At 38.3% G+C, this 20,439-nt stretch overlaps 1 protein-coding gene across 1 annotated transcript; it reads right to left on the bottom strand.

Annotated features, from left to right (window-relative positions):
* Nucleotides 1–1,957: 1,957 nt before the first annotated feature.
* On the bottom strand, nucleotides 1,958–13,109 carry LOC140246681 (zinc finger FYVE domain-containing protein 1-like). Its single transcript, XM_072326024.1, has 10 exons — nucleotides 11,769–13,109; nucleotides 10,569–11,073; nucleotides 9,695–9,927; nucleotides 8,814–9,020; nucleotides 6,902–6,999; nucleotides 6,409–6,526; nucleotides 5,678–5,848; nucleotides 4,655–4,829; nucleotides 3,930–4,079; nucleotides 1,958–2,644 (listed from the first exon to the last, which is right to left on the bottom strand). Exons 1-10 carry the CDS (start codon nucleotides 13,107–13,109, stop codon nucleotides 2,412–2,414), a joined length of 3,231 nt encoding a protein of 1,076 aa, XP_072182125.1. The 3' UTR covers nucleotides 1,958–2,411.
* Nucleotides 13,110–20,439: the final 7,330 nt, after the last annotated feature.

Raw genomic sequence — 20,439 nt, 5'->3', positions numbered from 1 at the left:
AATATCAGTCATTTAACAACAGGCATTCATACAACACTAGTGTTACAATGTACATGCCAATTTTAAGTTCAAAAAACTCTTTTTGAAGACAAAACGCATTCTAACTACACAGTGAGTGTATACCAAGCAGGAGGTTAATCTGTGAAGACAGATACAGGCATGATTTCCTTTCATCAGTTTCATGCAGAGTTGTGACATTTCTATTCTGACACGATTGAATTACTTGTAATAAAAATTTCCTGAAAACAGAAAATGAGTAGTACTGCTATTGCAAAATCGAGAGGTTTACCGTTATGTTGATGAGTAAATAGGACATCTTGTTAGCCAACAGAAATGCAGTAAACTAGGGATGGTAGCCTTCTCCTCATTTGTCCTACTCAGCCAAACTTTCCACTGATCCTATTGCTTTAATTTTTATTTACATTTTAATACCTTGGTTCCTTGCTTTAATGGTTTTCTCCTTTTTTTTTTATTTCGAGTCTGAAATTTTGTTGTAGTGGACCGTAAAATCATGTCCAATCAAAATTGCTTGTTTCTTTTGAAATGTCAAGGTCTTGCTAATTCTTTACAATACATCTGTGGCCCATTGCATAAAACTTACCGTTGAATTTCAATGGTAACTACCGTAAAAATTAGGCGTCACAGCCAATCAGCATCAAGGATTATAAGCTTTACCGCTAATTTGAAGACTTACCGCTAGAAAGGAGCGGTAAGTCCAGCGGTAAGGGTTTCATGCAACAGGGCACAGGTGTTGCATCAGCTACAGATATTGCACTTTACTAAAGGTGAAATTTACATGTCATTACTGCTGAAGTAAGTAATGTCCATAATTTGTGTCATGTTTGTTCTTTATGCACAAACAGCCAGAAGCATATCAATTTCATTCTCAAGCCATACATGTACCGTAGCTCCTCTGTTGTTTTACTTTTCCATATCAGCTTGCAATTGCTAGAATACTTTACCTCCATTAAGTTTTTTTGTGTGTGTGTGTGTGTGTGTGTGTGTGTGTGTGTGTGTGTGTGTGTGTGTGTTTGGTTGAACTTTCTTGTTCCATGACAAAGAATACACTAGCATAATCAAGCAATCAATGCTAATCAGCCAGCTGTTCATTCTGTACCACATATGATGCAGCTGTACAACAAGGAACAATTTATCACACAAATATCACACATCACTTTACCCTTCCATGGACATACACAGGAGTTCTGAGTACTGTGTATTCAGATGGTGTTAGTACATCACACATAAGTGATAATAATCACCTGTAAACTAGTTCGTATGCAGAGAGGATATACATGGACTTCACACAAGAACTTTCATACATAAGTATATAGCAAAAAAAAAAAAAGGAGGAAAAAAAAGTGTATGGTAATATCCATGATGCCACATGAAATGAGTAGAAGGTCATCATCATGACTTTGTTGTACTTGGTATGTACACAAGGGCCCGAATTCACGAAGGTGGTACAAATGAAACCATGGTTTAAACCATGGACTAAAACCATGGAATGCCAAGTGTCGCATGCGATATTTCGCTACGAAATCGGTCATTTCGTCAATGAAATGATTATTTTGTAAAGAAATGACAACATTTTGTAACTAAATGAACATTTCGTCCACGAAATGATAATTTCGTTAACGAAACAGTCATTTTGTCGACGAAATGACCAATTTCGTAACGAAATATTCTGTTTGACACTTGGCGCTCCATGGTTTTTGTCCATGGTTTAGACCATGGTTTTGTTTGTACCACCTTCGTGAATTCGGGCCAAGGTGTGTAGATTTGAAGGTGTGAATATTTGAAGAATTTGTAAGCCCATGTTTGTGAGCGTATGTACACATCTAGAGCCAGTAGATGTAGATGCCAACTCAATCCTTCAATGCGTTTTCCACAAAGTTATGTTGACACCGATGAAATATTAACTAGTGAACATCTCTCAGTGGACACATACAATTTACCAGATAGAAATTGAGTTGCATTTACACATAGTTACAATCTCAACAGAAGATAAAGTTCCATCAAATCAGTCCAGCAGACTCCATTTATCTGACCCCACCATGTCAGCAGTTAAAACTCAACCCTCGTCTACAACTCCATTCTACTCTGCATTTATAAGACAACCTCGCTAGATGCCGTCCATCAAAAATGGAGCTGAATGAACCTATTCCATCAGTCATAAATGGTAACACAATAAGATGGACATACATGAGGGGCATTGCCTGACGAATAGTGACCTTCCGGAGCTCTTCTCACTTTCCTGAAATAAGAAAACCCCATACCATCTTGAGAAGACGGATTCTTGAGAGACCATCACATCATTCTCCTCTTTCATACTGTCACTTCCTAAATCATGTGACCAGGAAGAGAGCATGATGGTATTCTTCACCTCCTGGCCTCATTCCACAACCTCTCTACAGCTGTCCCTCCTTTGCATCACACAGGCGGCACACTCTGACTGGTATGTCCCACCCCCTGGAGGGGACTGGCCTGCAGACTGGGGAGCAGTCTGCACACACTCCCTGCCCACATGCCCTGCAGTGGTGGATCTTTAGCTTTGGGGTAAACGGCTCCCTGCATGCGATACACTCTGTGATCTCACTGTCAGGAATCCAGTAGGCTGGCCTTGCTGCCTCTATCAGCATTCCTAAGAAAACCAAATTTAGAGCAAAGAAATAAACAATGAGGTTTGTAAATAATGCTGTTACATGGTATGCAACAAATCCTGGTAAACTTATTAAACTACTGACTCTTTAGAGTGTTTCTCTATCAGAACATTAAAGGGACTGTACAGTACTGGTTGAGGTGGGGATTCATGTTTTGAACATTCTCAAGTGAGATAATGAGAAACCTTTTATGAAATGTGAAAGAGCATGTAATTTTAAGAAGGATTCAACGTTTATTTGATGAAAATTGGTTTTCAAATGGCTGAGATATCCAAAAAAGTGACAATAATAAAAGGCGACAGGCCCCAACTTTATTAGGATCTCTTTGTTTCACCTTGTTTTTGGATATCTCAGCCATTTCAAAACCGATTTTCATCAAATAAACTTTTGATACCCCCTTAGAATTACATGCTCTTTGACATCTCATAGAGTGGTTTCTGAATATCTCGCAAAACGTTAAAAGCTAAATCCTCACCTCGACCAGAACTGTACACACCCTTTAACAGATTATAAATGACACAAGTAAGCCCTGCTTTTTGTGTAATTTGAACACTTACTGTAAAGCACAATATTTTTGTGGCATGAAATTTTCGCGAGTTGTCTCTAACATTCAGTGCATATAGTGTAGACAAGATCTTTAGCGTGTATTTTAATTTCATGAAACTCTGCTCTCGCGAAATTCGCAAAATTAAAATGCACGCAAACATTCGTTTTACAGTATACTGAATGCAAAAACATCATACGTTACAATTTCTGGAACTTCACATTGAATACAATATATTTACATCCCTCAAGTACTGTAAAAGTGGATATTTTCGCGCGACTAATTTTTCGCGCTCGGCCGGATAAGAAGAGTTTCGCGTGTTTTTAATTCTGCGGAATCAAGACATCAACTACTTGAACATATGGCAAACAAAAATATTCACATGCTTTTATTTTCCGGCTAGTTTCTGGTTGCGCAAAATGCGCGAAAATTTCAACACCTCAAAGATTTCCGCTTTTACGGTATTAAAATTGTATACATACATTTAGTACTTAAGACATAAGCATGATTTGTAATAAAACTGTGTTGGTCTACTATAGTACGACACTTTAGAAGTGTCATCTATAAACTACACATAATTTGACCCTCTTCTATACACATCCCGAAACAGTGTAGGTTCATTGTCTTCTTATATCATTTATATTTCCCTCATTGTGAAGTTGGATGTTTTCATTTCATTCAAGATCTGTCCAGTGGTGTGTGATGCTATACTCATAACTTACCAGCTGGGTAATTCACAGCTGAGCCCAGTACCCCTAGGGTTGTCTGCAGCACCTCCCCAACTTTCCTGGCCATCACTGGTTGGGGCTCTTCACTCATAGCACTCTCAATCTCAGCTTCCAGGTCGATGGGCATCTTGCCTCCACCAACATCTGTGGGGAGAATGACGGAAGATTGATAAAAAGGATTTTAATACTGAAACTACACTCCGCACATCTACACTACAAGACAAAACTTAGTGAAAATGATTCCCAGTTCTGAAAGTTCTTCAGTCCTTGGTCAGGCTTTAAGCCTACTGTCCCACATGATATGATTTCACTCCTCAAGCCACACAACAGTCATCTAATGCACACTTGTGCTTGCACTGTGGTAGTTTGACCATACTTGGAAAGTTAAAATGTGCTGTGCAATGATGTACATATGGGTTATATCATGAAGTATAATCATCCAACATCAAAATAATGGGACTATGAAAGTGCTGATCACACACAGTAACTTTGTAGTAACTTTGTAGAAAAAGTTCTCATTCTTCTTTCTCTCCTTCTTTTCCTTCATCTTTTCCTTCATCTTTTCCTCCTCTTCTTCCCCTCATCTTCCTCTTCCCTTCCCTTTTTCTCCTTCTTCACCTTCTTTATTTGGATCACACAAAAACTTTCCTACATGGTAGAAACAGACACAAACCAACACATATTTGTCCTCTGATGGGTAACTGTTAAATTCACAGTACCTTCTGTTTTCTGGCTGAAACATGTATCACAGACTCTGACAGGCTTTGGACCCCACCCTCTCTCTGGAACCGGTAGTTGGTGTTGGGAGCAGGCATCACAGAACCCCTCCCCACAGGCCCTGCAGTGGTGGATGCTTTCATCAGTGTCAAATTTCAGATGACACAGCTTGCAAGCCTGTTTAAATGATCATGAAAAACAAGCATAAAGATATGGGGTAGCTGTTCTTGAAATGAGTGCCTTGTAATGATGGCAATACATTGTACAGCAGATCAAACTCACACACACACACACACACACACACACACACACACACAATACATCTGAGGAAAAAATAACCATGGGATCTATGATATTGGTGTTCTGTCTGTCATTCCAAATTAACAATCTTAATCATATACATTTCAAAGTGTATCCATACATATAAAGTCATACTCAAAGGGTGGTGAGAAAACGAGCACAATGTACTCCTGGGAGAAAGCTTCCTGATAATTCTACTGCACTGCATGACTGATATCAATTTTAAAAATGCACCAATTTCTACACTAATCAAGCATATCAACTTTAAAAAGAATATAACACAGAAGAGGTGAAAACAAAATCAAGGAGGTTATGTTCGAACAAGGAGGTATACCTCCTTGGTTTGAACTTATTTTCATGCAAGAATAAAATCTTAAGCAGCATGGAACGTTGAGATAAAAATGTTTCTATTTGTATCAATCACAATAACGACACCATGTTTTGGGTTTTGCAACAATCCATTGGGTCTTATTTCCAACTGTAGTCATAACCGTATGCCAACCATGCTGTGGAGACTGGCTTGGTATGGAAGTAAAGTCTATCTTAAAGACTAAGTTAAAACTTATACAGGATTTTACAACTTTAACATGAGGTTGAATTAAAGGGAAAAGTGAAGAAAACAACAACAAACAAAAAAGCAAAAAAACAAACAAGCAAAAAACAAACAAACAAACAACTTGGGAAATGTTAACAAATTCTAGATTAACTTCAGGAGATTAACTCACAGTGATCTCTGCATTTGGTCTCCAGTAGGGAGGGGCTATTTGGTCCATCATCCATTGTGACATCATCTTGGTGGGTTTGGCACTGACACTACTGACCACGCCCACAACCTGTTGAATACCATCCAACAAACGTCTTCCAGCATTGTGTGTTCCCTGCAGCACGGTGCTTCCCTACAAACAAAGCAGGTGTACTCATGAGGATAGTTTGCAAAACTACAAGGGACTTGGGATGGTCTTTGGGCAGGGAGTCAAGCATAGGTTTATTAACAATCTAAAGACTGTTTTTTTTTTTATTAGTCTGAATGTATCTCAAGGGCAAAGGAGAATGAATGCACAAATGTTAGACTATCTCTCTGGCAGTAATTTGTGTAGTTTTCTTTGTTCCAGAATTTTATATACTAAAGATGTCACATAATAATCTTTTTGTAACCTTATTGTCTAATAACAATAGTAACAGTGGCTACTTGTATAGCTCACAGGTCCACCTTTTGCCGTTCATGGCACTTCAAGAAAAATACATGTACAAAACATGAGAACTGGGAAGAAAATAACTAACATTAAATTAACACCCGAGTCCGAAACAACAAAATTATCAGTTACAAAATTACACACAGTTTAATGTACAACAATGACAGGATATTTTATGAATTCATCTCGCCCCATCAAATCCAAGCTGACCATCATTTGTATTAGTTTCAATGAAATACAGGTCAAGCAATGAGAGAACCAACCCCTGGCCAGACATGTCTGATCTCCGTCCGCACTGCCTCCATCTCTGGTTCCTGGTTGCCATACCAATACTGACGGCTGCGGTAAATAACGCCACAGTGTGGGCACTCCAGCACAAATCTGGTTAATATGAACACAACATTCGCAGCATGGTGAGATGCAAGTGCCATAGGCCCTTCTTTTAGACCTCTCAAACTAGATTGGCATGAATACACACACAGTCATCCTTGCTAATAAATGCAAATAAATTTGTGAAATGACTGAATACTACTTCTCAAAATACCACAATGCAAACAACAATGTGTAAAATTATATTTGAAGAAATTAATCTCTGGTTCCAAGCCTATAAGTGCATGATTATAGTAAACCAGGTATAAAGAAAATGATGCTAAATGGCACTCTTCTATAGAGAACCACTCAAGTGGGAGTTTTGACTTGGAATTGTCCCCCCCCCCCCCTTCTCCTTGTATATTGAGAAAGTAAGAAAGTACTCACCCTGACACAGCATACTTGATCATTCCCATCCAGGAGTTGTCTGATGCTGAGCACATCTTGGGCACAACCAGTACCTCTTCTCCACCCTGATAGCAGGACTGTAAAAAAAAAAAAAAAAATAATAAAGAAATTAATAAAGCGTCATTTAATTTCTTAAGTAACAAATACAAACACAAATGTCAAAAGCTCACATACAAAGAGACCAAATATCTGACTGACTATGCGCACAACACACCCTTCTGATAAGTCAACAGAAAGAAGAAATGAATAAAAATATTGTAACCCTTCCCCCTCCCCCCCCCCCAAAAAAAAAAAAAAAATCAAAATGAAATTGCATACACTGCATAACATTAAGAAGCTCTCATTTGAAATAAATACAACACACAGTCATCCAGGGAGTCATGTCGTGTTCCACTCTAATGTTCAATAGTGAAAACCTGCAAGACTTGACAGAAACACAGGACACTGTAACCATCTATCTGACCAATAATGTGTGAGTAAGCACGTTAGTCAAGTCTGTACATGACACTCTCCAAACTGCTGTGGTGAATCTAGAGTGATATTCACAGACTGATTCCACCTAGATGTCCCCTCTCATGCATACAATACCATGCAATACAACACAAATTTTCCTACAGCCCTTAGACTACATTATATGAGAAAATTGTTTCTTAGCTCTAAGTAGCCATTTTAATCAGTTCTCTTTCATTGGAATCTTACAGACACTGCTTTTTATAAATATCTAAGTAATGATCATAACCATTTTCATATCTGGCTATGTCATATAGAAACATACAGTACATTTGTACACACTTCATTCCCAAACCAGATCCTAAACTCACTCTATACATGATTTCATGTTTACATTGCTCCATCATTGCCACCTAGTTTGCATAATTTATATTTAATCACTGTTTAAATACATTTATCTCTTTGTATCTCTACCAGATATAAACCCTTTTGGGACACTGTTAAGAATGAATAAAACTGACCCCAAAGGGGACTTAGTACACAAAAAAAGAGAGAAAAAACAAACAAAAAGAAAACTATCACAAGGACAACAGAGAAGACTCAGTGAAGACCCTCTGTTTGCACAATTGTAAACACATGTAACCTTTGGAATACAGCACTGACCTGATAACATAGATCTTTCTGTGTACAGAAATTTACTGACATTGCAGTACGCCAATGCATTTGCCATATTGTGGTTAAGTTTGGACGGTGGACCATTTTTTTTGTTTTGTTATTTTGTGGTTTTGCTTGGATTCAACCTCTCTAAGATGGTACAAACTAAAGAATTCAGTCAACTCTTATCACACAGCTGCTAATTCACAGGCATTTAGGAAGCTCCAAAACTGAACAGATCCCCTTATTTCAAACCAGCATTAAATCTTTAAATCCCAGACCAATGAAGTTTGTTTTGAGAAGTGATGATCAGGTACACATTTGATAAAACATCTGTGTCTATAAGTACACATCTTACCTTGTAGGCATTTTGCCATTTACATCAAAAGTGGGATGCCAACAGATGCTACTAAGTGCCATGTACTGTGTCCAAGATATGTTCACTTACTCTATGACAGGATTTTACAAGTCTTATTGATCAAAAAACAAAAAAAAAAAATGCATGCTGCCCAGTGACTTGTGTGTATGACATGAACACAATACCTTGTTACATGTGCATCATGCAGTTAAAATCAAGAATCAAATTCACATAGCACTACAAATTTCAGCAAGAAAAATTGAAATATGTTGTGTGCCTTGTCTATCAAAGAGGTCCCAAAAGTCAGGACAATCCTAAAATCAGGCTATCCACAATAAATAATACTATACTTCACACATCAGGCAAAGTATGCATACTGGTGATAAATTTAGTATCATGATTTAAGTGAAGATGTTTGGGATGTCTCACCTTGCAGATGTAGACCCTGTTGTCAAATTGGTGCTGATATTTGCAGCGGGATGGGGCCTCATGGCAAACATTGTCTTGGCAATGATTCATTGTATTTGTGCAGCGAGCGTCACATGACAGACATCGTGTTGAACAGGTGAAGTACTCATCAGGGAAGGGTGAAGGGACAATACCATCAATGGCACCACTGAACTTGTCATTCAGTCCCTACAGTGCAGCAGAACATAAATACAACCAAAAATAACTACAAACTTGTTATGGCACTTTGTACAGTAATATTAGTTCCTAATACCTTAAAGTGGCATAATCTGTATCATCTTTCTTTTTGTTCTTTCTTTGTTCTTTTAAAGGAGTGGCCAAAAACAGGAAATATGACTTGAAAAGTATTTTAAAAGTAAACTACACAGACGATATATTTTCATGACTCTTGAGAATCTTTAATTCAGTTGCTCTCTTTTCATGCAACAAGACTACCTTAAATCAAGAATACATGGGTAGAAATGTTGTTTGGATAACATATACATATTATCAAACTTAAGTAATTTTGAATGTTTTACATGTAAATGAAAAAAAAAAATATTCTAGTTTTGATACAGTTCTGCACATCACTGTAGAATTACAATTTCAAGAGATATTGATACAAATAAATACCTATGAAAATTAGCTTCAACTGACAAGAATTCAACCATCAAGGATATTATTGCATCATTACCCCTTTACTTGGAATGCTTTCTATGTGTCTGGGGTATAACTGATACTGAAAGTATCATAAATCTTGAATTTTGTGTTTTGACTATTTTGATAGCTCACACTGCAATCTTACACGTATAATGAAACGGGTTTTACCAAAAACATCAGATCCAGACAGTCATAGTACCAACCTTTAATGCACAAAATACTACTTCTGGAGGTCGGGGTGACCGAACAGAGCTATTGTTGACGTGGTTGAGAATGGCTGTTCTGAGGGTACTGAAATTGGTTGGTCCTTCAATAGTCTGAACCCCAATGTACTGTACACAGCTGAAGGCATCCATGTGACAGCCATGCTCCTTGAAGCGCTCTTGTAGCAGAGTGTCTGCCGACGTTGTCCTACTCCCAGAAGCATGAGTTGCAGCTGCTACGCAAAATAATAAGGCAAGTCTTGTTTTCATTTCAAAAAGTTTCATCTCCTGTTTTCAGTAACACAATGTTGCATCATCACTCGTTCAAATCAAATAAGCATTGCATAAACAGTGTGTGTTGGTAGCTATCTACATTACATGACCTTCCTTTACAGATTTATTATAAACGGCTAGTAATCTACATTTCAAGAGGACTTTTTTTTTAAAAATAATGATGTAAGTTGATTTCAAGATTCCCAATAATATTCTGACTTCACCTGTTATGAATATGCATGGATGCCAGTTGAATATCAACACAAACATGTAAGGTTAAACACAGAATTTTAGTCATATTTCCAGTTTTGAGCACTTACGTGTATGACAGTTTTGACTCTACATGTAATACACACTACATCTGAATTATAATTCATAATATACCTATCATGACTCATCTAGATGTGATAAAAGGCCAACTCAAAGATTTTTATGTATCCTAATGTTTAAAGAAATGTAAGCAATGACTTTTTGCATCTTATTTCAGTCTATGCCAGATTTTCCTACTTACAACAGAAATATGACAAAACATACACTGTACCTACATGCTGAACTGCTTGTACTTTGGTTCTGAGTAATATTTGAAATGTTCATACTGTACCTGCTCCAAGGGGTAGGGTGTGTGTTGTCTCATGAAATACAATAACAGCAGGCCCTAGAGTTGAAACTGGTCCCTTTATGTTACATTTCTCCAGGGTAAGCTTCAGCTCTGGCGTGAAGTGCTTCAGGTATGCCTTGGATGCATCCCCTAGGAACTGGAACAGGTCCCTGTGAAGCCGGTCAGCTCTTGTACGGTATATGATGACATCAGAGATGGCAATCACCTTCAGCAACAGCCTTGTCCTCTTGTTCTCATTGGCAGATACCCCAAGAAGGCCTTCTGTATCTAAGACAACAATGTTGGTCTTCTCATCATAGGCTGCCCAGACTCCAATCGTGCATGACTCTTGAGTTGGGGAGGTGTGAAACACTTCTTGCCCATGAAAGAAAGTGTGGTTTAATGTGTGTGACTTCCCGTCCCCTGTGTTTCCAAAGATGGAAATGACTTTGATGGGTGGCTTGCCCTGGCACTGAAGCTTCTCAACGAATGCCTTGGCTGTTTTGACCTGCAATATGGAAGCATACAAAGCTACAATGTAGTCACTAAAACAGCACATGTATGCAAAAGGTTTTTTCAATTGTTGGTATCTTTTATGTCCCATTCACAATCCACACTTTGTCTCCATTTTACAACTTTTAACCATCAGAGAATACTTTGAATATTTTCTTGGTTCTTGATCATGAATTCAAGAATGACTCTTAAAATTGTCTCGCAAGTTCCAATTTGCGAAATATTATGGTATACATTTTGTATGCCAACAAAATATACTTAGTACAGTGTGTATGGTGTGTACAGTATTTCCCCCATTTACTCATATGGGCATTATAAGTGTCCAATAAGACCAGTGGGCAAATACCTAAATTTTAACTTTCACAACAGAGTTTTAGTTACCCTGGGCAAGCATGCAAGTACATTAATTGTAGCTTTGCAAAAACATGCTCTTCGGAGCAAATGCCATAAAAGAAGGAATGTATGCATACAGTGTAAACAGTTCTGAGACAATAAAAGTATAAATGTTGTTGAGAATTCACAATGTGCAAACTTCATGGCTCCAATCACACTCAAAGATGCAAGTTTAAAAAAATAAACCCACAAAAACAAAAACTCTACAGCTCAGGGAAGATACAACAAAAAAAGGGCAAAAATCTATGTGACACATAAATTGCAGAAATATTTACTTTCTTCTTCAGCATATTTTACCTGAAGGACCTCTGCATCATTCACCAGCAGAATGCCACCACAATGCGGAGTACCGTAACATCCCTCATCCATAGCATTTGCTGCAGTCATCTTTTTGGGCTCATCTACAGGAACTCTGTCCCTTGAAGATAATGGCACAGCTCTAACACTACTCACTGGTTTGACAATAGCCTCCATTCTTCTCTTTCCAGAACTCTCCAAACTGTGTGCAGACAGAATGGAATGGTTTGAGTGAGTTGAATCTGTTGAGTTTGACCTAGATCTGTCCCGTAGGCTCACAGTTTCAGTGTTGCTAGAACTGAAATGTTCCTTTGATTGTTCCTCAAGTATTTGTTCATCACCCCTGACTGGGGATCCCCCTTGGCTTTGGAGTAAACCATGCCCTCCAAGACCATATTCGCTCTGCTGCTGACTCCTCCGTACAACTGCTTTGTTTACTTCTGTGGTACTTCCGGGTATACCACTTGCACGGGTAACCCGATGCGTCACGGTCATACGCCCATGACTACTGCTCTCCTTGCTGTTGTTCTTTGTAGGCGCAGGTACTGCGATTGCACTGGATTGCGCAACATGGTGTTTATCCAAACTATCAAAATGTCCTGAAAGAAACTCTAGAGAGGCTGGTCCACCTTGAACCTCGCTTTCAAAAGACACGAAATCATCCCTTTCTATGTCCAAGTTTGCAGGCGATGAGAGCGAATCTTTGCTTACATCCAAAGGAGACAAACTGTGAAACTCCAATTCACTTCCAATAAAATTCAGACCGAGATCAGCCGCAGAAGAAGAGATGTCGCCTGTAAGAAAAGTCGTTTGCCTCTCCTTGATCTCACATGGAGTTGGTTCACTGAGAGAATCCATGAAAGGAGAGGGTGGCAAACAATCTTCTTGGGGCCTTGATGGATTCATGTCGACTACTACTTGTGCTTGTGGATCCACTGGTACTGGCACGTGTACATTTGACTCGTGCTCACCACTCTCTTCGCTAACCTCTTGTTTTTGTTTTGGTAGAAGTGTGCGATGGTGACCCGTTAGTTTCCCTCGATGATACTCTTTGTTACAATCTCGACAAATCACAGTTTTGCATTCAAGACAGGAATATTCTGCTGGCTTGTAAGGACACAGGGCACACTCTACAGCGCATGGAAGTTGCTCAATTTTGCGCCTAGAGTGTGAAGAAAATTTTGGTCTTTCTGCTTTGTGAAGCAGCTTCTCACAGTCAACGCATTGGCGAGTTCCACAATTCAGACACTCGAAACAAGCGTTTGCACCGTCGCAAGCAAACTGTTCTTGACAAACCCGTTTAGAAATGTATTTCACAGGTCGTTTGTTTCTGCTGGCCATGGCGAAATGTAAAATTTAGAGAGCGTACACGTACGGGATACATGATTTAATCGGCCTAGAGCAACAAACATATCATTCCCACGTCCTGGAGGTTCGAGATGTTGTTATGATCCCAGATGACAAGAGTATCTACCGCAGCTAGCCGAACGAAGCAGCTGCGCTCGCTATAATAGAGAATGTATTTTGTACCGTACCGTGTATACATTGTATACTTCACCACACACTCGTCAATACAGACTACCCTCGTATTATTATGAAGGCATGCACAGCGCATGACAGCGATCTCTCGTCCAGAAACACAGCCAAGGCATTTACATACTGGTAGTGTGTGTACCCCACACATAGAGCTCTATGTAAATACAGCTCTATGACCCCACATGACTGAACCGATGGCCCAGCAGCCAATCACGCATCGCACACTCCGTGCAATGATTTACAGTACTACATGTAGTGCTGTACAAAGTGTATCAGCATAAAAGGTCGATTGCATGGTCTTATTTCGTACACGGAATTGTCAACATATTTCCAGTTTTATTTATTTCCAGTTTTATTTAACCAGGGTAGCCTCGTCAGTTATAAAACTGCTTTCAATGAGGGCCCTGCAAATGGGTAAAAACATAAAAATACAACACATGACATTTGAAAACAAAGGTTTACAGATAAAACTGCAACTGACAAAACATAAGTTCAAAAAATAATTAAAAATTTGATAACAACAAACTTAGAATGTCTTTAAACATAATCATTAATACATCATTAGAAATATACGTTATATTACACACACATATCTAAAATTATCATATATTAATTTCCATGAGTATGATAAAATGAAATGTTCCTTAAAAAACAATTGCACAATGCATAAACGGATAAAGTATTTAATCTCATTTCTTATTCCCAGAATCACTCCAGTCATTACACAGATATCTTATCAGTAAAACGGGCGGAGTACGAAGAAGAAAAGAAGAAGAAGAAGATTTGCAGAGGAAGAAGAAAGATGAAGGAAAAGGCAGTAGAAGAAAAGAAAGAGATAACTAAAGGAGGGGGTAAGAAGGGAAGGCACTCCGAAAGCATGATAAAGTAAATGTGAACGGCCTACAAACAAACTTCAATACCAACAAAATCTGCTACAATCGAGAAACAAAGCACATAAATCGGATTGACACTGTTTTTACAATTAAGGGATGGGCCGCGTGTGTCCTCTCATTGATACTCGTAGTGCACTAAATTGTATTTAGTTGCCTTTGCTCAGTACTCAGGTGTGAGGCTGTTCCATTCTTTGGTACCCACGTACTGGAAAGTGCGTTTGCCACTATTATTCAAAATTTGACAACCACCTTCAGATAGAGATGCATTTGTCTTTGACCTAGTACCCACTGCGTGTGAGGGCTTTGCAAAGCGTTGTGACAGATATGGAGGCGCGATGTTGTTAACGCACTTAAATACCTCACACATTCTATGAACATGTCTCCTTTCTTCAAGGTTCTGCCACTTTAGATTCCTGAACATATCAACAATATGTGTTCTAGGGTGAGCACCCAGTATCATCCTCGCCATTCTATTATGCAACAAATCCAACTTTCTCAGTAGAGCCAACGAGCAACTTGACCATACAAGATCACAATAATCGAATTGGGGGATTATGAGCGCATATTGCACAATACCCTAAACACTTCATTTGGAACACATTCTTTGGCTGTCCTTCTCAAAAAACCAATCTTCTTTGATATCTTTTTTGCGGTATAACTTACATATCTTTCATGTTAAATGTTCATCTAGCAGTACACCCAAATACATAAACTCTGTTACTCTTTCGATCTCTGTATCGTCAACTGAAAGTTTCATAATATTATTAGGAAAGTTTTGAGTGCGTTGCCTTGATCCAAAAAGCATATACTTTGTTTTACCGGCATTCATTGTTAATTTAAGAGTCTTCAACCAGTCATTGACAGCACTCAAACTTTTCTGCATATCATTCTGTAGTTCCGTTGTTGATGAACCTTCAAATAATAAAACTGCGTCATCAGCATGTGGATTTTACAATACAATGTACGACATATACATGTCGTACATGGGTGTACCTCTTGAGAATTGGCCACTGAAAATACATTTCAGGACAAACTGCCACAATTGGAAGAGGAGATGAAAAGAGAAGGAAAATGATCACATGTTTTACAAGGTTTTTCAGAAGTTCTGTTCTGTTGTAATCCTCTCGGTAGATGGTACGGTAGTGATATTGTTCCTGCCTCTTTGGTGGTACAGCTGTACCTGGTATGAACAGGTGGTATCTCGCGAGGGGAAGCTTAGGCGTCATTTCACAGATCCTGGTATATTCAGATTAATTGTTTTATACACGTATCAATAATGAAACAAAAATAATGAAAGTAATATAGTGATAACAATAATGGAATGATAGTAGTAATACAGATGTAGAAGAAACCAGAGACTGCTATCGTAGTAACTGCGACCAGCCCCAACGCGTATATACAGCGTTGGGGCTGCGCCGTTTTCGCATTCAGATCTTAATGTTGTGTTCTCTTGTACAAAACGGGTGCCGTTCCGGCGCTATATTTCCTTTATTTTTCAACAAAAACTACTAGGAATACTTACATGGGTCGATTAAACCTAAATGATTCCAATCGGCGACTGTTTGATGCATTTCATTGCTTATGATGCAGAAAATGTTGTCTTATAAGGCGAATTATCTTCAGCTCACCGATGCTCACTAAACTCACAATAACTTGCACAAGCGCACAAGGTGAGCTGAAGGTAATTCGCCTTATAAGACAACATTTTCTGCATCATAAGCAATGAAATGCATCAAACAGTCGCCGATTGGAATCATTTAGGTTTAATCGACCCATGTAAGTATTCCTAGTAGTTTTTGTTGAAACATAAAGGAAATATAGCGCCGGAACGGCACCCGTTTTGTACAAGAGACTACAACATTAAGATCTGAATGCGAAAACGGCGCAGCCCATGCAACGCTGTACGCGTTGGGGCTGGTCGCAGTTACTATCGTTTCATAGGGGCTATTATACTGGGTGTTCAAGTTAACAAATATATAAAAGGCAGAGATGTCATAAAAAGCAGACATATCAAAATTAGCCAATATTCCTCGGAGATAATGGACTAAAATGAAATATACAAATTACATGAGCGCTCCCACGAATCTTGGCGGACTGACCTGCTCATAGCACGAATCTTTACTATATTACAACCCCCCCCCCAAAAAAAAAAAAAAGAAGTGAATTGTATCCTTCGATTGCATTAGATGTTAGAGTCAAAATAATTAAGAAGCTTGTGTGATGAAAAAAATAACCAAATGCTATGGTTTCTTTGATATCATTTGTCATGTCGATCAACCAACGGGAGACTTGTACGACTCCATCGAAAACTTTGGTATACGCGCGTACGTTGTTGTGACTTAAACCACAAATCAGAGAATGAAACTTATATCTCTTTCATGTATCAATGTTGTTTGATTTCATGGTCAGCTTCAGGTTAGCTCTGAGTGAGTGGCTGAGCAAGACCTCACTGGTTTAGGTGAGGATTTAACTTTCAACGTTTTGCGAGATATTCAGAAACCACTCTGATGAGATGTCATTTGAAGAGCGTGCAATTCTAAGGGGAATCAAAAGTTTATTTGATGAAAATCAGTTTTCAAATGGCTGAGATATCCAAAAACAAGGTGAAACAAAGAGATTCTAATAAAAGGCATTTGGCCTGTCGCCTTTTGCTATTATCACTTTTTTGGATATCTCAGACATTTGAAAATCAATTTTCATCTAATCCTTCTTGAAATTATTATACACGCTCTTTCATATTTCATGAGAGGTTTCTCATTATCTCACTTAGGAATGTTATAAACCTGAATCCTCACCTCAACTATACTGTACAGTCCCTTTAGAAGCCAGGATGACCCAAACCAAACCATGGCCGCATAAAAAGACCTTGTTCTGCCCCCTCCCAAGCAAATATCAACCCTCTTTAGGATATTAGATTTTAATTTCAGCATTACATTAGAAAAGAAAAACAGGCAACAGACATATATGTTTGAATTATTTTTGCTTATTATGCATAATGTGTACATTTTCCGTTGTGGGTTCAGTACATTATCGTGATATCTGTCACCATTAAATCGTTCACTGCAATTTGTTTTGTCATTGCTGGTGAGCGTTACCTTGATAAACTATCACGCAGTGAAGACATAGACGCAGAACAAGAGATGACAGATATGAAATTATACGTTTTTGCAATTTACATACAGTTGTCTATTTTTTCTTACGCATTTGATTGAAACTTTCCCAAAATATTCCACATATAGGTTTGTAGAAGGTCGTTGGATTTCAATTAAATGATAATGCAAAAGCTCCCTCGTGTAGGGGGTATATCCCTCTCCTTATCACATATAGCAATCTCACATTTTCCTTGCAAGATATGATTGAAAATTTCCAAATAGTCTGCCATAAGTCTGTATACCAGATCGCTGTTGTTTTTGTTGTTGTTGTTGTTGTTGTTGTTTTTTATACAAAAGCTCCCTCCCAAACCAAGCACCCCTTATCTAGAGTTTCAAGTAATTTTATAATCGATGGGAAAATCATGCAACAATGTATACAGAATTTAGGGGCTGACTTTTTTTTTTTCTTGCAACTTAAACTGATGTATTGTGTATATCGTCCTACTTTTTTATTTGAGAATTCCCCAAATACTCCACCAAAAAGGTGCAACAGGTCGTTGAATTTCACTTCTAAAAATGCATGCAAAAGCTTCCTCGTATGGGAAGGGGGGTGGGGCACACCCTCCCCCTCTCGGTTGCTGCTCTGCCTGCCTGGGTGTGATGATGTTCGTTAAAGGGGCCCTGAAATCCAAATGCATGTTGATTAGTGTTGATTTATGATACCCTCAACATCACTTTTGCGGTAAAACAAATATCTAGAAACATTTCATATATTTTTAACGATTTCTTCTATTTTCCTTCAGATTACTTGGGAACGCCCACAAAAATCATTCCAAACCAAGCAATACTAATATTCTTGAGATGACCTCATCTGTCAGTCATTGCTAAAGTACTGAAATGTTTAACAAAAGACATTGGAATGCACCTTCCTCTTGACTCAGCATAACTTGCATGTTTCTGTCATAATTTAATGTGACTAACAAAAGATATGACGAGATATGACGAGGGAACATGCATCTTTGTGATGATGGAAATAAATAAACTATTGAATTGAATTGAAGTTATGCTGAGTCGAGGGGAAGGTGCATTCCAATGTCTTTTGTTAAATATTTGAGTACTTTAGCAATGATTGACAGATGAGGTCATCTCAAGAATATCAATATTGATTGATTTGGAAGGATTTTTTGTGGGCGTTCCCAAGTAATCTGAAGAAAAATAGAAGAAAGAATTGTCAAAAATATATGGAATATTTCTAGATATTCGTTTCACCGCAAAAATGATGTCAAGGGTATCATAAATCAACACAAATCAACGTGCATTTGGATTTCAGGGGCCCTTTAACATGGTTATTCAGAGGGTTCGTTAATCTTAGGTTCGTTATACCAAAATATACAAATTCAAAATGAAGAAAAAAAAAATCATTGTTCCGAACATTAATGTTTGGCTGGGTTGGTTAGTATTCTGTTTGTTTGCTTGTTTGTTTGTTTGTTTGTTTGTCTGTCTGTTTTCTCCAACTAATACAGAGACAAGTCAATACAAATTGATACAAGATCTGCATGTACAAAAAAAAAAAAAAAAAAAGACAGAGAAAAAAGTATGACATACCAATCAATACCGGGTATTATTACATATTTAAACTGTCAATTTCGTAACAACACTGTCCCTGATAACAAAATGAAAATAGCAACATTGTATTACAGGCCCTATACATTACTGGATAATTGTAATTGTACGTGAACGAGGGAGAAAATTAGTGCTACAGAGGACCGTCATCATGTAATAACCAGAGCTTGACGGTTCTTCTCACCTCCCATCATGGTCTGAGGGACCATAGACCTAATACAATTGTACGTACATTTCCATTTGTTATACTTTACTTTCGTGACGTTATTCCGAAGGTTCGTATTTCCAAAATGAAATAAGGTTCGTTATTCCGACGGTTCGTTAATCTCAAAATGAAGGAAAGGTTCGTTAGTCCAAAAATGAAAAGAATGTGCAGCCTTCGGAATATCGAACCTTGTTTCATTTTCGGATTAACAAACCTTCAGAATAACAACCAAAGTATTTCATCCAAGATGACCATCAAAAATCCTGAATATCTCAGGATCCTCAAGGATTCGAGAGTTGTATCAACTCAGATTCGTTTACTCCCTCGAACTTAAGGTTAAAAACATAAATTTGCTCATTCACCGAGTACATTTGGCGGCCATCTTGGATATCATAAAACCCTCTGGGGTGCAAGTGTTGCTTTAACCAGACAGGGGCAGATCCAGGAATTCCGTATAGGGGGGGGGGGGGGATGCAAAAAAGTATATTTCTGGTTGCACTTCCGGGATTCATCGGCTGACAACAATTTCTAGTGCCACTACAATCGGCTGCCAAAGATGGTTTCTTTAAAAATTATAGGGAGGGCACACAAGCCCTCTTTCATCCTTTTTATTTCTTTTGTCTTCACAAACATAAAAAAATAAACGGGGTGCGACCGGGTCGCCCGTTCCCCCCCCCCCCCCCCCCCAATCTGCCACTTGCCAGAGTAGGATTCAGCACTCTCGGAATACATTTGTACATTATAGGATGTAAAACAATGGATAATTCATTTTAATGTTTTCACTTTATATTTATAAGGAAATATGCCTACTTATATTGGATTTATTGGCTTTGCATGTTTTTTTTTTGTTTTTTTTTGTTTTCTTTTTTTGTTTTTTTTTTTTGTTTTTTGGTGACGCCGAATACGAATTTGACAAAGAAAACTATAGGTATGCATTTTGACATCGTGATATAACACAACACAGGTTTGTCAAAATCAATGAGCAACACAAATTATATGTTTTCAAATGTTTTCTAAGGTTTGGTGAGGTTGAAGGGGCTGATACAAAATGCAGAACTTGAAAACGTGACAACCCTGAAAGCAACTACAATATATTCACTGGCGTAGCCAAGGGGGGGGGGGGGGGGACAATGGGGGCGGTCGCCCCCCCCCCCCCTCCCCGCCTATCCTATTTAGATTTGGACCGGGGATTTGGAAGGCGGAAAAAAATTGTGTGTATTATAGGGCCTACTGTAGACGCATGCGCATGAAGCGGGTCTCTCTTTCAACCTTTCATCAATTAAGTAAGATCATAGTTTTTTCAACATTTCACTCAAAGTGTG

Source organism: Diadema setosum, chromosome 1 (assembly GCF_964275005.1).
Source record: "Diadema setosum chromosome 1, eeDiaSeto1, whole genome shotgun sequence".
Lineage (NCBI taxonomy): Eukaryota > Metazoa > Echinodermata > Echinoidea > Diadematoida > Diadematidae > Diadema > Diadema setosum.
This window is presented reverse-complemented; position numbering and strand designations above follow the sequence as displayed.